Genomic DNA, 17833 nt, shown 5'->3' with positions numbered 1-17833 from the left:
TCTAACTCACGCGGGGACACAGCCGCACTTAAACCCCATGTGGTGTTTCACTTCATTAAAGCAGTAAGCTTTTATTTTAAAATTATACAATTAATTACCACCAATTTAACCATTCTCCCCCTTTATTCGCATGACACAGTCGGCTGACTGCAATAATTATTTGATTCTATAGCCTCTGTAGAGTTTACATATATAGTCACTCATCTAAACGTCCAGAGCGTGTAGAGGCTACGTGCTCACACGCTGATTGGTTTGTTGCACAGGGCTTTGGGGTTATGAGGAGCCCGAACCAGAGTGAAGCCTGATTGTACTGTGATCACCTCGTGCAGTGACAAGTGTCTTGCTGCGTGTGTTTAGACTCACTTTTTTTACTGAAAAGTAATCACTTCCCTTCCACCAATAAGGTGAGAAAAAGTGAAGAATGTATTAAATAATGAATTGCAGTTATTCTAATTGAATAGCTTGACCTTTCCTTAACTCTAAATAAAAACAGTTTTAAGCTATTTTATCATGCAGAGAGTCGATTTTGTGGGCTCTTCTGCTCCCTTGAGACTCACAAATTAATTCAGACAGAGAGAGAGAGAGAGAGAGAGAGAGAGAGAGAGAGAGGGGGGGGGGGATAAGAGTAATTGTTGATGCTTTAAATAGCCTGCAAACAACACGCACACACACAATCATTCACAAATTCTCTCCCTTATTTTGTTTATCAATATTTAACATCAAAATATGATGAGCGTGTAAATGTGACCTTGTGTGAAGGGGTGAGTGACAGGCAAATACTTTACAGTTCAGAGATTAGACATAAAAACGACCTGACCGATTTTATCGGTCTCCGTGTATTTAAATGGCTCAAAGATCAATGCAAAGTGCTGACCTCAACGCGGCATGTGTCCGTCAGGATTACCCATAACTTTCCCAAACATGCAGTCAGCCACAAATATAATTTTAGCTGCAATAAGATGTGCCCTTTCTTAAAAAAAAAATTAATTCAAATAAATTGTGTTCAGGCTTGTCTCGTTCACGTATTCTTTCTATTGTCATTCTATAGAGGTTACAGTCTACTGGTTCCCAATCCGCACTGGAATTTAACCCTGAAACGCCAGCAGCAGCATAATGGCTCGTCTCTGCTCCCAGTATGGCCCCTCCAGGCTCCAGCAGCAGCAGCAGCCGTGCCGGGGCCAGACAGCCTGCCAGCCCCGGATCCCCGTATCAACCTCGGGGCTTTGGCCTGGACCTTATACCGCAGAGTCCCATTAATCAGGGAAACATCACGTCAAATATGGCAGTTTGAGCGAAGAGCAAGTCTGGTCAAAAGCTTCTCAGAAAAGTTACATGGTCGTGCAAGAGCAAAAATATTGTGCCTATGCAAAGGGAAGGATGTTTTTCTCGACACGTTGGCCATCTCTGCACACACACACACACACACACACACACACACACACACACACACACACACACACACACACACACACACACACACACACACATCCTGCAAGTGAATGCAACTTACAGTATAGTTGTTTTATGAGTTCAGGCCGGTTTATTGAGGTTTCTCTCCTAATGTATTAGAGCGAGCAGCCTTGCACCACCTCACGCGCAGTGGTTGGAAATGCTGCATGCGTAAATGTCTGCGGTTTGCCTCCTGTTATTATTGCAGGCTCCGCTACCACTTCTTCCGCCACACACACACACACACACACACACACACACACACACACACACACACGCCGGGGAAGGGATTCCCTCACTTTAAGAATTCAACCAAACTGAGGATACTCCCTGTAGCCATGTTTGAGGTGCAGCTATTTACCATAGTCATCATAGGTTCTATTGTTAGTTGAAACTACCCACAATGTGGATGAGCACCAAATCTATTTGGGGTCTATTTCCTTTCAAATCTGAAACAATTTAGCCTCAGGACGAAATCCTTATCTGTTATTTAATTTAAGAGTAGATACGTCCAATTTCCCTAAACGCTTTTAAACATGAAATGATTGGTGTTACAAAGTCAATTGAAAGGTTGAGACTTTAAAAGGCAAAGTGCAATGTCAATGATGAAAAGCAGCTGTGTTCCTAAAATAAAAGATAAAGAAAGAGAAAAGTTTTAAACATCACCTTCTTTGTTTTCATAACTCCTAATGCAAAATCATTAAATCTGTCAAACCCTTCCACAACAAATGATTGTCCAACTCAAAAGAAAGAGAGAGTCTGATAATTACACTCAGCCGCGTTTAATGAATGCTCCATAATTAAAAAAAAAAAAGGAAGGGAAAGTGCTTCAGAAATCCACCGTTCAAGTTTCCATTTCGAGTGCAGTTTTTCTATATATATTCACATCAACAAAAATCAATGTACAAGAAACCCCAGAAAAAATTCACAAAAATAAATATTCAGTTTCATATAAACAACCAGTGACTTCAAAATCCATGTCAAAAAACCTGACCTCAAGTATTGTATCAAAAAAGCGAAGTAAATGAGTGAATGAGGAAGGCAGGGAAGTGGGGAAGAGGAGGAGGAGGAGGAGGAGGAGGAGGAGGAGGAAAACGGGAGTGCACGCTGCTGCTGCACGATGCAATTGTTTACATTGATAGCGTCACTGTCAGAGAGCTATTTGTCTTAACGGTGGAAAGACCCTCCCAACAGGCCATTACCACCACCTCCGTCCCTCGGCCGCGCATTGTGAGTCCTGCGTGAGAATAGGCCGGTGCGTCAGGGGGGCAAACCCGCACTGCTTTTTTTCTCGGGCGCAGGCTATTCCTCCTCGTCCTCTGCCGTGCAGCCCATGCTTTTGACATGCGGATTAAAGGTTGAAAGCTTCGCTCTCGCAACACAGCAACTCCCCCCCCGCCCACCCCCCGTGCAACCCCCTCCGTTTTACTGCGAGCCTGCTCTGCAGCTTGTGTCACGGCTGCAAAAACAAGCCGGTTTACGGGCTCATAATATAAGTTCAAGTTTGAATTGTCGCTCCGGCCTCAGAAACGTATAAGGCCCCCACGGTGAGCCGGGGTTCCGTGGATGCAGTGGAGTGGCGCTTTAATCACGTGGCTAAACATCTACCATATGTATCCACACTGATTTAAGCAGAGTGAAACTCACTGTTTTTTTTTTTGTAAAAAAAAATGTTCTCCTTCTCTTTTTTTTTTTTTTTTTACAATCACCTATTAAATAGTTTCTACAATCCTCTGAATGAATGCACCCTTTGCTGTGCTTGTGAAGGGGGCTGACATCATTCACGGGCTTTGGGTTTGTTGTGACCTGGCTCGCCATAAGCTGGGCCTCTCTTTGTCGCAGACAGAAAAGCCTGCCAATTAGCAGAGCGCTTCCTGCGCTGCCATTAAAAACGTCTACACGTTCACTTAAAACACCCACAGGTAGGCGCAGCTTCAATCACTTGATTTGCTCGTGTTTAAAAAGGTGGTGTACGCTGAAGTCTATTGCTGCATTTAGGGAGTAAATGAAACAGCTCTGGGGGTACTACATTCACTGAGCGGCCATATTCAAAAGGCTACATTAAAGATAATGAGATGGTGATGTGCTGGACAAGAAAGCAATATACGAAAAGACTGTATTTTAGCTGTCCAATAATATGAAACAATTGACAATTGATTTTTTTTTTCCCTGGTTAGATCAAGACAATTGACTTCAACTGAGAAACAGAACAATGAACAACAGTGGCTTCAGGAAAATAAGCACAACATTAAATGATATAAAATCAGAAAAAAACCCATCATGGTCAGAAACTCGCATGTGGCGACTCCCATATATTCAAATAGCAGTCAAATGGATGCAGCTTGGCCTTTGTGTCTACATCCAAATCAAACAGTCTCATCGTTTGCTGTTCTTTTCTACCAGCATCTCTCAGACATCATTTCACAGGCTAGTCAGAAAAACCCTAAAGCTGAAACAAGACCCCCAGCAGTATCAAAGTGCAACGCATTTAAGCCTCTCTTGTGCTTTGTCGCATTGTTTCTGAGTAGCCAGAGTAGCTAGGTATTTCACGCTGTTTTGGTGTTGTTTTTCCCCCCACTGCGACTCCTGAATCACATCCCATCCACAGCCTATCTTGAACATTGTCATTATGTCTGTGTTTTCAAATTCATGTTCCTGCTTTAAACGCAAATACAGACTGCCCCTGGCACAAATATGGTGTGTGTGTGTGTGTGGGGGGGGGGGGGGCATGAATAGAGTCTAACGTGCTATAAAAGGTCTGAGGCTTATTCATTTTGATTGTCTGTACATAAGGCCTGTGTTGTGTATGGGTCTGCGTCTGTGCACAGTCACACAAATGCAAACCAGGAAATACTCGGCAGAAATGACAACAACACTTAAAAAAAACCAAATCACAAGCACTCTAGAAAAGGGAAAAAAACCCACAACCACCGGGAACACGTTCCTGTAAAATCTAATAAAGGCTTAACTGTGAGTATGTATAGATTTATTTTTTTTAAAACAGCATTAAACCAATTTTTAATCACTCTCTGAAATTGAACACTTGGACACATGGGCCTTTGTGAGGAAAGAAAACAGATTTGATATATAAAATATACCAGGTGGCACAGAATGGGAAACCCTGATTTTTCTTTTTTTGATTTGCCAAGTCAAACTTTCTCCCGGTCCCAGCTAGATTAAGAGTAGCCTCAGTACTGTAGGTTATGCATTTATTTTAACCTCTTTCCTCGTTCAGACAAAGCATAAGCCACTGAAACCATGGCACCATACAATCCAACAGGTCGAGCATAGAAAAGCGAAGAAGAAAGAATCAGAAAAGAGTCAAGTAAACACAATAACGAGAACCTAACGTATTGCTTAGGATTGATAGCTTATTTCAAAACACACGGTTTTTTAAGCATAAATCCACGAGCGGTGTCTCACAGTCCATTGGGCGTTTTCTGAGGCTCCAAAAAGGGATCTTGTGTGTTTTTTTCTCGATCAAAACTTAAAAAACAAAGCGGAATGTAAAAACCCATTCACAGAAAAAAAACAAAAAACAATAATAAACCCAGATAAAGTTGCGAGCAATTTGGTGAGCTCTCGTTAAGATTACGATTAGGTTGGAGGTGGTTACGGTGGGGGCTTTTGTTTTTGTTTTGTTTCTTTTTTGCTTTAAAAAACAGCTCAGTATTTCCTAGTCCTTTGAGCGAGTGGGGGAGGGAGAATCTGGCCGCCTGGCTGCCACCTCCACACGGGGTGGGACGGAGGGGGAGGCCCGGGGCCCCTCAGCGAGTTCAGGGAGTAAGCAGGGCACAGATCCCCGTCGCTGCCGACGACCAGCGACGGCGGGGATGGGAAATTCGCGATCAGGCTGAAAGGCGTTTTTGCAGGCGATGCTGCGGTGCTGCGTTTGCGTCTGCTTGGTAAATCCTTCGTGAATACCTCTTCGCTGCCCGAGGGACGAGAAGAGGACGAAGAAGGAGAAGGAGAAGAAGAGGAGGAGGAAGAAGAAGAGGAAAATACACTCTTGTTGACTATGGGCACGTTTAGTTTTGATTGCGTCCTGGAAACTCGAGGTTTCTTATTCCCGAGCACCGTGACCCTGCCGTTTTTGTTCCTGTGCTCCCCCTCCACGATACGCGGGGTGTCCTGGGTGCTCCCGTATTCCTGAGGACCGCAGGGAGACCTGGGGGCCAAATCGGGGCTCTTCTCTGTGGCTTTAATCCCACTGCTGAAAAAGTCCCCGTGTTTGATGGGATACTGGCCGTTGGTGCTCTCCGCGTTATCTCCTTTGCATTTTACTACAGTAGCCTGGCTCTGGTATTCATATTCATCACAGCTTTCCTCCACTTTAACTTTCACGTTGTGGAGGTTGAAGGGCGGTGTCCCGGCTGTCCCGCCGCTGTCCGGGTGGTGGGGGGCGGTCACAGAGAGCTCCTCCGGCTCGGTCTTTATTTTTTTCAGCGGAGTGGGCAGCTTTAGGCTGCCGGTTTTCGCCTCCCTTTTGTCGCCACATCTGTGGATCTTGGCGTCTCTGACCCGGTCACACTGTGCGCTCAGTCCCGGCGGGCACTTGGTGGGATACCCCGGTGTCCTGCACGAGGGGTTAAAAGCCTTATACCGGGCGGGTCCCCGTGAGTAAGGGGCCAGCTCGTCCACGTGGTCAACCCTGTTTGGATCTCCCTCAAACGCCTTCTCCCGCTTGGACTCTGTGAAGAAGCTCTCCCCCATAACAGTCGAGTTAAATTTGGGTGGCTGTAAGGGCACAAAGTCCTGTCTTTCGCCGCGTATAAACTCACATTTGTGACGTTTCTCCTGTTTGCTGTCCCCTGTCTGTGCAGCGGCTACATGGCCCAGGGTCCTGTGCGGTTTCTCTTGTTGATGCTGGTTGTTGTAGTGAAACGTGGGCTGCAGGACCAACGGTGCTTTGCTGACGTTGAGACCTTTGGTGAGAGAACCAACCCTGGCCCGTCTGAACCGAATACTCTGGACCGACACGCGGCTCGACACGGAGCTCGAGTCGGACTGAGAAGAGCTCTCCTCCTCGTCCGAGCTGACCTCTGAACTCTCTGACTGAGTGTCATCTTCATCCTCGGCCCCCTCTTCCTCCTCGGAGCTCCCGGAGTTGCTGCTGGTGGTGGAGAGGCCGGAGCCGAAGTCCGAGTCCGGGTACGCCCGGTCCGAGTAGGTGCTGGATTCGGTGTCGCTGCTGCAGCTCTCCGGGAAACTCGGTTCGTGGTGGTGGTGGTGGTGATGGTGGTGATGCTGATGGTGGTGGTGATGGTGAGGTCTGGGGTCAAGGTAAAAATCCGGACCGAGGTGGAGAGCACCGAAAGAGGTCCCGTGACTTCCGGGTGATTTGGGTTGTACGAGCAGCCCCGGCGGTTCGTGGTGCTGCGCGTGTCTGCTCCTGCTCCACGAGTGCCTCGCGCTGTCCCTGCCGCCGCCCCCCTCGCGCCTCCTCTTCCTTTTGTGAAGTAGGTCGCCGGCTGAGCGCGAGAGCCTGGACTGAGCAGCTATGGCGGACTGACGCGCCGCCGGCTGCCGGCTCACCGCGCTACGGAAAAACGACTGCCTTTGGCTCAGAGTCACGCGGTTCCCTGCTATTTTCGCTGTTTCATAGTTTTTAAAGTGTTTGTGACTGGACTTGGTCACCGAACGGTACTCCCGTCCGTTGGATTTGTTGTAAAATTGAGGTAGTTTGGAGTCGGCAAGGCACGGCGGCAGCTCCCTCCTCCTGCCCGTTTTGTCGTGGAGCGCGAGGCTCTCCGGGACGCCGTGCAAACTAAACCAAACTTTTTCCTTCCACAGTTCGGCGTCAGCACGGAGGAGTCCCGGGGTTGCGTCCTCGTCCCCGGGGGAACACGCCGCTTTCGCTTTCCTTTTGTTGGACTTCAACACCCGCTCCGTCTTGCAGGAGAAATACAGAGCCTCCACGTCCTCCCGCGATATCAGAGTGCATTTAGCGGCGTGGAAAGCTATAGAGTTTATTGCTTTGAGCCTCCGCAGCTCCTCCAGGTCACAGTGGTGCTTCTTCACGTTCAGGTGGTCCATGCGTTTGTGCACCGTGGTCCGAGGGATGTTCTTCAGCAGGTCGGTGAAGACTTGAGACAAAGCAAACATTTGCTTGCCTCTGATGAGCAGGTACCCCAATCTCACTCCTTGCATTTCCTCAAAGCCACACTCCAGGTCTCCCATGTTTTATGTATCCACGCTTCAAATGTATCAATCCATGTAGTCACTCTCAGTATACTATGGCTTTACCAGTACATGGCACGGGGTGGCGAGTTTAAGGCATCCTGCTCATACCTTTAATCCATCCACGCTGCCGCTGCTGCTGCGTCATGAAAATGCAAACTTTGACATGCGGGACTTAAATGGAGCTGCCGGTGTCTAATAGGTTGAAGGATCTGACAGCATCCACTCGTCGCCTCTTGCCCCAGTTCGGCATGGTGGAGGAATGCGACCGATGCGTCCACCAAGCCGGGGCTGCTGCTACCTGCCTCTGCCGGCTCCACTCCCCTCTGGTCGGCAGCAGGACGAGGGGTAGGTGTACACCACTGCCTCAGCCAGAGGGATAAAATAGCGAGGAGAGAGCGAGAGAGAGAGAGAGAGAGAGAGAGAGAGAGAGAGAGAGAGAGAGAGAGAGAGAGAGAGAGAGGAGGGAGAGGGAGTTGTGAGGGTAGAGGGGAGGGAGAAAGAGAGAGAGAGAGAGAGAGAGTCAGAGAGAAGCAGAATAAGAGCTAAAATGCAGCTGCTATTCTGGCTGCTGGTTAAGCCACAAATAAAACGACAGAGAGGGGAGGTGCGCCAGTCTGGAGACACCTTCATCAATTAATGCCCTCGGTGTCGACGCCCATTGGACGCCGCTGACAGGTGATGCAATAAAAATGGATATTCCATCCCCACCCCCTCACACACCCATACCATCACAATAGTTTACAATCGTGCTCTCTCTCTCACACACACACACACACACACACACACACACACACACACACACACACACACACACACACACACACACACACACACACACTCCGCTGTTAAGAGTAAATAACGCAGCCATGACAAGTTCACATTTCAGAAATTCTCCCCAGTTCATAGAGTGTGTATACGACCAGAACCTGAGCCTGCAAAAGTGTCACGATAAGACCGGAATGTATTGTGCTATTCCCTTTTGGTCCACATCAAAATGCATGCAGGCGGTGTATGCAATCGATTGTACGCTGGTAAAATGACTGCACACTCCTGGTATTTAAGGCAGTTTGACGTGTGTGTTAACGCAGCGCAGCTTAAACAAAGACATTTGCTTTTTACACTAGGAGGGCTGCTTTTCCACGTTTAGCTGCTCCCCCGACCAAGGCTCAACTCATCTGCTTTTGTTGGCTCTATCTTTTCGTCCATATGATTTTTTTTCCCTCGCCGGTTGCCTATAGACTGACCTACTTATGCTTCATACTTCGTAGGCATATATTAATTTGTGGCCATACCTTAATCACGTCATCGGCATTTCCAACGTTTTTAATACCCTTTTTTTCCCTTTACAGTGTGTGTGTGTGTGTGTGTGTGTGTGTGTGTGTGTGTGTGTGTGTGTGTGTGTGTGTGTGTGTGTGTGTGTGTGTGATTTGAAATGTGCTGTTGTGCAGGGTGTAGCAATGTTAATATATTGTGTATTTGCGCAGGCAATTGTTATGGATACACAAATGTGCATGTGCGTAAAACAGTAGAAATAATATTTATTATATTACTTATAACGCTGTTAAATTGCAGCCTACTGTTCATCCCAGTAAAACAACGTGAGCAGTGATTGTACAGGCTAAAAGTGCAGAGTCAGGGTTGCTATTCCCACAAGATTTTCTAGACAATGTAGGTTAAAGCTGTAGCCAATAAACAATCCAATTTAGATCTCCGTTTTTTCTTTTGTAGCGACACACCGTGGAGCAACAATTACGAAATATATTTTATATAAAACATGCATGGGTCTGTTAATAATATTTATAATCAACAAGTAGCATTTTCTTTTAACGGGGGAAGAAGAACAGAGGCTATTGTGGTATTAATGCACATAACGCTATTAACACTATTTAATATAGGAACTCATTTTGGGGCGCCTGTCATGCATACAACTTCGTATTTTCACATTGTGTTTGCACACGTGCATATCGCATGTGCACCCCGAAAATACCACGCACACCCACCGCAATGAATTTTCACGGAACACGCGCACAAGCATATGCGCACGCACACACACGTAGGAGAAAGACGCACAAACAGAAAGACTCACGCGCGCTCCTTATCAAACCACACAGACAGATGCGCAGAGGAAACGTATACAGGCTGAAGCCACCACCCACAACGCTGTCCAAATAATGAGACTGCGTAGTATATTATGCTGGCTAATTGTTTGAATTACCGGTAGACCTTCAGAAGGCTGTTTGGACCGGCTATTGTGTTTGCCCCTGAGCGATATTTTCTCAAAGCTCCCTGCGTTATGTTCCGTCTTTGTTATCTATAAAACATGTGAATCCCTTGTGGCCCGTTCCTCACGCGGGCAGCGCTGGGCGAGATGGGGCCAAACTCAAGACTGAGCATGCTCCATTTCCAAAATGTTAAGCTTATTTGCTTATTTACAGACCATTCCCTGTATGCTGAATAACATCGATGTTACCTCGGTGTTACATCAAACAGCGTGTTATGCATGGAGGCGTTGTTATTATACCGCCTTGTTAAACCTCCCAATGTGATTGGACCGCGTCCACAAAATCCACGCAATATTGGACTGTATAGAGCAGAATCACTAACGTGGTGGTCATGGACTTACAGACAAGATTGTGCATAACATGCGATGAGTAAATGGTGTGTGTGTGTGTGTGTGTGTGTGTGTGTGTGTGTGTGTGTGTGTGTGTGTGTGTGTGTGTGTGTGTGTGTGTCACTATGTCTACAGGTATATCGTTACCTGTAGCCATAACACACACGTGTGTCATTTGGATCGTTAAGGTCAAGGTGTTACACCTTGAAATGACAGCTTTATTGGACAATACATATTTTCTCATTTTTGATCTAATGTAAGAGATTACATTACATTGGCAGAACGTATTGTAGAATTGAGTCGCAGAGATATTTACAAGTTATAATTATAGTATAGCCTCTATAGTGTGAAAAATTGTTTTCCCCTTTATATAGAAGATAAACTGCAGGAAGCTGTTATGCACCGCACAAGTTACTTGTCGTCATTACGGGTTAGGCTCAGGGTTGCAGTTGAAACACATACGAGATCATGATGTGTGTGTGTGTGTGTGTGTGTGTGTGTGTGCGCGTGTGCGTGTGCGTGTGCGTGCGTGTGCGTGTGTGTGTGTGTGTGTGTGTGTGTGTGTGTTATCAGTGAATATATGTATTAAACGTTGTCCATTCACTTCACCAATCAGTAAACCCCAGTTCACCTCCCAAACAGCCATAGATCATCTGACCTGCATTCTCGCCTTTCACGTGCTGCTTCTGGAGGCCCATGACAGCGTGAATACACGCGGGGAATACGGAGTTTCACGGATGCAACAGAGTGAAGTGAGAGGAGGGGTAGCTTGAGAGGTCCGGATCCCCGGGGGAAACAACTCAGATCCCAGAGCCACGGTGCACCGTGGCGGGGAGATGCAGGGAGGAACAGACAGTCCAGACACGTCATGTCCACTGCATGTCTTCCCCTTTTCGTAACCTGGCTTCTTTCATGTTTGACAAAATACGTGCTTATTGTTTTTAAAGGATCGTATGGCAAACGGCTCTCTCTCTTATGTAGACGTTTTAAAACAAAGTAAACTAACCGATATTATCTTCCAAACTGACCTTTCACGCGCGCTTTTCATATAATATAATTGTCCTATAACATAAATACATCCTTTATCACCAAATAATGCGGTTGCAAAAGTCGACGACTGTTTGATGTTTGTTGGCTCGTGCGACGTGAATCAATCAGCAACAGTTTCACACTTCACATTTTTCAGTGATTGCCACATATGTCTTTATTGACTGGTGTCTTAATAAACGGTACAGACTTTAAAACTTAAAATTATTTTTAGAACTATTAATTATTGTCTACGTGCCCCCCCCCCCCCCCACACACACACGCACAGTTAATTTGCGTGACACACAAGGGCTTAATGAAAATCTAGAGCAAACAACAATAGTCTTCTTCATGTTAATATCCATAAAAACTCATATATAATAATAATTATAATTATTACACATGTATATATGATACATATGTACATATTTAATTCTTAGAACTTGACAAACTTTAGAAAATATGACCAAACTGAACTTTTTGTTGAAAAAAATAATTAAAAATAAATACTTGAATTACTGTCTGCATGAGGTTACATTTTTCAAAAACATCTGCCAGGGAAGTCTCTCACACATCGGGGCTGCAGACGTGATAAGTGTCCCACCATGACGCCATGGTTTTTAAATTGGAGCTCTCAGGCTATCCCACGGTCTGAATCGAGGGCCATCTCAAATAACGTGAAACAATAATATAATATTGTAATAATTACTGAATGAAAATAACCTTGTGTATATATACATATTTGAGTATTTCCAATTAAGACCAGGGACTCTTTGTTATGCAGATTTGTGATGCACCAGATGCCACAGGGCACTTATTCCACCCTCTCCTGCGCCTGGATGTTTGGACGGGACTAGAGGGGAGGAGACGAGACCGAGTGGCCGAGAGAGAGACCTCAAGCACGGGGGAGGTTTCTTTCAGCAGCCCGCAGGGTGCTGGTGATACGGGGGAGATGCCTTAGCCGACACAATCTTACACTTTATTCTCATTCCTATGGGCGTTAAGCTACTTCTGTGTCGGCTTGACGTGTTTTGAGGCGAGTTACACTGGAGGGGAACTACTAAAACTCACTTTAATCTGCAGGATATGTTTAGGGCATGGAGTTAAGCCTGTACTTCTTAGGAGTCAGAGCCATCGCAACCTAGACTCAAGATAACAACATCGAATATCTACAAGTGAAACCTCAATGAATAAAACGTCTATTTTGATTTAAAGGCCCACACGTGGCGGATGTTCGCCTCGTGACTGCTGCTTTAGCTACTTTTATATTTTTATTTTCCACTACTTCACGGTGGTAGACCGGCTTAATGGGGGAGATAGGGGGATTACGGTAAGGACACCGCCTACACACACATACATGACCAATGAACACACATGACCAGTGTTTTACGTAGTGTAAAATACATTTTTAACAGGGGGGGGATTGTTTGAAACTTCAATGCCCGAGCGGAAACACGTGGAATGTCTCCAGCACCGTTTATAGAATATGTAAATGCGAATGGTGTTATAATTTAACATGGTTTGCAAGATATAAAGAAAGTCCACACAATTCAAGCAATGCGGAAACCAGTTCGTGGGACGAGGTTCGTGCAGCTGGTTAATTTGGTGAATTTCATAACTCTTTATAAACTCACTGGTCATAAAATCCTAAAAGCTTCCAAACGCTTCCACTTTTCTAACACTCATCAAACCAAACGCGTCGCTCCCGCAGCTCCGAGTCATTTGTTTTGCGTTTTGAGTTTTATGGAGACACTTGGTCAAGGAGGCGCAGGCACTTGTAAGAGCAGACTTTTTATGACACAAACCTATGCCAAAACAATGAATTCCTCTCCACCCCCCCCCGGGAGAATGTGATTTTACATGCAATCCGAGCCTGAAGTGTGTGCGGACAGTGGTGGGGGGAGGGCTCTCTTCACCTTTCACCCCGCCGTGTTGGGACTGTTTGTATTTTTTTTTCCTAGGGCCCCTGTGCTACTCGCCGACCAGAGAAGAGACCATGGCTAAATACTGATGGGTCTGAATTTGGTGTGACCGTGGTGTGAACATTATAGCTCGGGAGTGTTGAGTTCAATTTTTACTGTTCAGGTTATTTCAGTGTTTGCAACCTTTCATTTCACACTTTCCCACACCGGGAATTCTAACAGCAGAAGAAAACGACTCAACGTTTCTTTTGGAATAGCTGATTAAAGAAAATGGTTCCAATTGTTCCCACACATATCAAAAAGATACGATGTGTTGAACAATTGGAACCATTTTTTATTAATATGACACAGATGGTCTGTCAGAACCTTTACAACATATATTACATTTAACATAATCTGCAATAAACCAAAAAAAAAACCGTTCTGATTCTGATTCTGAAAGACATGCAGAATCAGCCCAAGTATGTCCATAGTGATAAAAAATACAACTTAAGATATCTATAAAGCCTGAATATCAGGCTCTGTTGAATTTAATAATGTATTCATTGTGGTTGCTGCAGGTGAATGACCTTAAATAAAATGTACTTTATTAGCTGTATTAATGCAACAGGGAGTTGGACACAATGAAGATATGAATTCAAGGATGTTTGAATGCAGCGCACATGAAGGAATGAGGAACTACTCACTGCTTTGTCTATGAAACAATGTCTTCATTGTTTCAATTGAACTATGTGTAAAGAGTAGTTGGGCTATATATAAATGTTGGGATAGATTGTGTAAAAACTGATCAAATATCTCACACAACATATTTTCTTGAACTTAACACAATGTTATGCCATTTGTTTTGTTTAACAAAACCATATATAGCTTACATTTTGTGAAAAACAGTCCTCATTGCTTTGAAAACAAACATATGGCATCAGTTTGAGAACACCATTGCTTCAAAATAAAAGTCCTGTACTTTGCTGTCAGTAGTCATTTGTTGAAGCTTATGAGCTAAGTCTGTGACAACATTCCTCCCAGAGTGTTATAGTTTTCGGCAGAGTTCCCCTGCAACACACACACACACACACACACACACACACACACATACACATACACATACACATACACATACATGCAGACATAAAGGCACACACACAGGATGCAATGTTTCAGAACCAAAATTTAGATTTTATTACTGGTGTGACGTTTCTAACAAACATTCCTGGGTCTTTCTGAGAATGTATAAATGAAGAGCCTTTTAAGAGATGGAGTAAGGAAGGCGATGTATATAGAACAGTAACCATTAGACAAAGTAAATAACTAACAGGCAATTAAATATGTTCAACACCTTTTTGCCATTTTTAGATGCAGCTTCCATAGAAGTGTGTGGGTGTGGGGGCTGCTTTTCCTAATGTTATCTTTCCTCCCAGTGTATTTTACACGTTCCTCATCCTGCACAGAGACCACAAAACTTCACTCAGCCTATGAAAACATGCCCATGAGAGCCTACTGACTTTTTAAATCCAAAGAGCTGTGGAGTCACATTTCTGACATTAAACGTAGACCAAAAAAAAAAAAGAGTTACAAAAGCATATAAGGGAATATGAATGAGCATAGTGCAGGAGCGCCAATTATCCTTCTATTTCAATACATTGCTTCTATATAGTTCTCTTAAATGCTTGCAAACTGCAAAATCAATGAAATGAGAAATAATGCAGTCAATCATGTTAGTCGAGGATGTTGTTTCTGCTCCGTTTCTGTTTCCCTGCTTTCTCTCACCCAGGTCAAACTTTACCACTGAACTGTGCAAGTGAAGTAAGCTACCATACTGTAGAAACATATATTTAGGCACAATGCTTGAAAAAACCTTGGCATAAATCCTGCTCTAATGGCTTCAGTTGCAGTGTGGAAAAAAAATGTGCATGCTTCTTCAGTGTAAAATCTTTACTATGTCTTTTATGTGACAAATTAATATGTTGAGATAAGACAGCTAATTTTTCTAAACAGATCAAGGCCTGTAGCAGAAATGCTGTTGCGGTTGATTTGGAGATCTGCCTCCAAATACCAACTTGATGTACAGTATGAGCAACGCAGCTCTAACATATGGGACTGCCTGGTTATAATTACACATTACCTTAAATTATATAAAAGCTTGGAGTGCTACATGAGGTCACAAATAGTTGCTGGAAATCAGATGGTGTCGCTGCAAGAGAAAACTCCTCTCTGACATCTCGAGGAACACAACGTGATTCGTTCAGACTTTGACTTAATCAAGTGCAAGTTGTAAAAATCATTTGCCATTTTCAGTGTTTCAGTAGCTATATGGGCCCCTCCACAACCGCTGCCCCCTCCTTTCGCCTCCCTTTGTTCTCTCCAGCTCTAATAGGTTTTCCCCTGCCACACACAATTCACTTTTTTTTTTCTCCCTTTTCCCCCAGCTCCCCATCCCTCCCACACCCCCTTTTAGTGCAGTGCCCAGTGTCGACTGGAGCATTTGAGCAATTTGAAATTAAAGCAAACAATGGGCAGGCACTCCCAGGGACCTCTCGCTCACCATATTACACGGAGGACGCTCGTGTGCTCTTGCGCATTATTGGCAAGTCATTACGTTTCTCTGGAAACCAAGAGCGGGAGCTTGCTCAGAGGAATCGGTGATGCAAGCAGCAGCTGAGTGCTTGGAATAGCATTTGTGTGTGTGTGTGTGTGTGTGTGTGTGTGTGTGTGTGTGTGTGTTCTGGAGCATCCTTGGCAACAGCATGGGGATGCTGTCAAAACAAAACTGTATATTGACAGGTCTGATATGCACCCTGATATAGGATTCTCAAAGCCCATTTAGTAATTTTTGAAAGATGAAAGGGTATTCATTCTTAAAATGAAAAGCTATTCATGTTGCTGTCGCTCATGTCTACCGGCTCTACGCTCACTATTCCTATGCATTCTTCTACCATCCTAAATCATGTTGAAATGGCATGGTGAAAAACACAAAAAATTTTTAGTTACTTGAAAATGATGAGTTCCAACCCAAGCCGTCGATTGTACAGAGATGTAGGTATTTATGATTAATTTAATTTTGTTTGTTAAAGAAATTTTGCTTAACATTCCTGACAACCATTAGTTGTCATTGACTTCAAAACTGTTAAAAAAATGTTGTTTAAAAAGCTGTTGTTTGTACTTTGTGCTGTAATGGACAATATAGTTATAAATGTCATATTTGTTTTTATCATCAAACTATTGCAATGCTGTATTTGAATGAGTTAAGTGAGATGCAATAAAACACCTAAGACCAACATTTATGGATGCATTTACACAAATAAATGACATCTGGAAAATATTCTGCATTACAGCTTGAAAATTAATTATTAAGCCTCGAGCAGTATTACAAATATGCACAGTCTGCCCAGAGTAAAGTTAGTGATGTGACAAGGATCCAAATGGCTTCTTACAGGAGAGGATACAGTAAAACTCAAATGGTGACTGCAATAACTGATGTGTGAAAGTGTCTTTAGTCTGCGTGAACTTTCCAAACCAAGGTGTGTACACACACAATGCATCCAGGCCTGTAACAATTATTTCAGTTTCGCAATTAATTGGTTATTCATTTATTCTGTAAAATCAGGGGATTGCAGCTAGGGATTGTCACACCGTTGTTTTATTTTCTAAGGAAATATAAAAAATAAATTCAAATGCTCATTTAAATTCCCCAGAGCCATAAGTTGACTTATACTGGTCTTGTTTTGTTCAAAATTCAGTCCTAAACCCAACATAACTAAATAGTAAAACTGGAATGGTGTCCAGCAGGTGTGTCTGCAACAACCACCACTGTACTGTTTGATTGAATGAATACTAACCTCCCGTCTAGGCTGCAAGTGTATCAGATGTGCTTTTCACTCGCATGTCTCACAACAGATACACTCTCATATTCATGTATACCAATGTCTGCACCGCATCTCAGCTCTGTCTCTTGGGGCCTAACTGCGACTTGAAGCCCATAGTAGCACCCCGTACCGTAATTCTGTTAGCTGTTATGCACTCCGCTGTGTTTGTACTGCTAGTTTCGTTAGCTGTTGGCTGACAGTCAAAGACGCCGTCCAAAACAATAAAAGTGAGCAAATTGCGGCCATGCACTCAGCTTTTTCATCACTTGCAGCTCCTACCGGCGGGTTTAAAGTAGAGAGTGAGGAGTCAGCAGTCAATCAATGGCCGTGTCAAACAGGTAATAAAAAAATGTTTCGAGAAAGTGTGAGTTATAAGCGCCTTACACACAGCCTGCACAGGGCAGGACTGTGTTCAGCCTCGCTGTTCTGTATGAAACCCTAACCCTCGACTAATAAATCCAACTCTAAACTAAGCTTTTGAGTAAAAGAATCTAACGTGATCCTCACACTGAAAGTACAATCTCAGAACTTGGTTCAAGAGATATTCACATGTATTTTAAATGCAGCTGTGCTCTATGCATCACACACTCACCTTAGTCCCCTCAGCAGATCAAGAATGAAGCTACAGTCCTGGCTGTAAACACTTCTTTTTTTAACACAGTCAACATTCACATCTGTTTCCTAAACATTCTGCTTTTAATAGTTCTTTGTCAAATAACCACACCATGCCTCCCTCCACGTTGCTACAATGTTGACAATGAAGCGAGTTAAGGGAAGTCTCT

General features: G+C 44.2%; 1 protein-coding gene across 1 annotated transcript; it reads right to left on the bottom strand.

Annotated features, from left to right (window-relative positions):
• Positions 1-4182: 4182 nt before the first annotated feature.
• Positions 4183-7695, bottom strand: skida1 (SKI/DACH domain containing 1). The gene has a single exon (XM_068709768.1). The coding sequence runs from the start codon at positions 7627-7629 to the stop codon at positions 5116-5118; it is 2514 nt and encodes an 837-aa protein (XP_068565869.1). The 5' UTR covers positions 7630-7695; the 3' UTR covers positions 4183-5115.
• Between the last annotated feature and the right edge of the window lie 10138 nt (positions 7696-17833).

This window comes from Cebidichthys violaceus, unplaced genomic scaffold (genome assembly GCF_023349555.1).
Source record: "Cebidichthys violaceus isolate CVI_PGR_0920_01 unplaced genomic scaffold, fCebVio1.0.p SCAF_15, whole genome shotgun sequence".
Classification (NCBI taxonomy): domain Eukaryota; kingdom Metazoa; phylum Chordata; class Actinopteri; order Perciformes; family Stichaeidae; genus Cebidichthys; species Cebidichthys violaceus.
The sequence above is the reverse complement of the archived record's forward strand: the minus strand, read 5'-3'. Positions and strand labels throughout refer to the sequence as shown.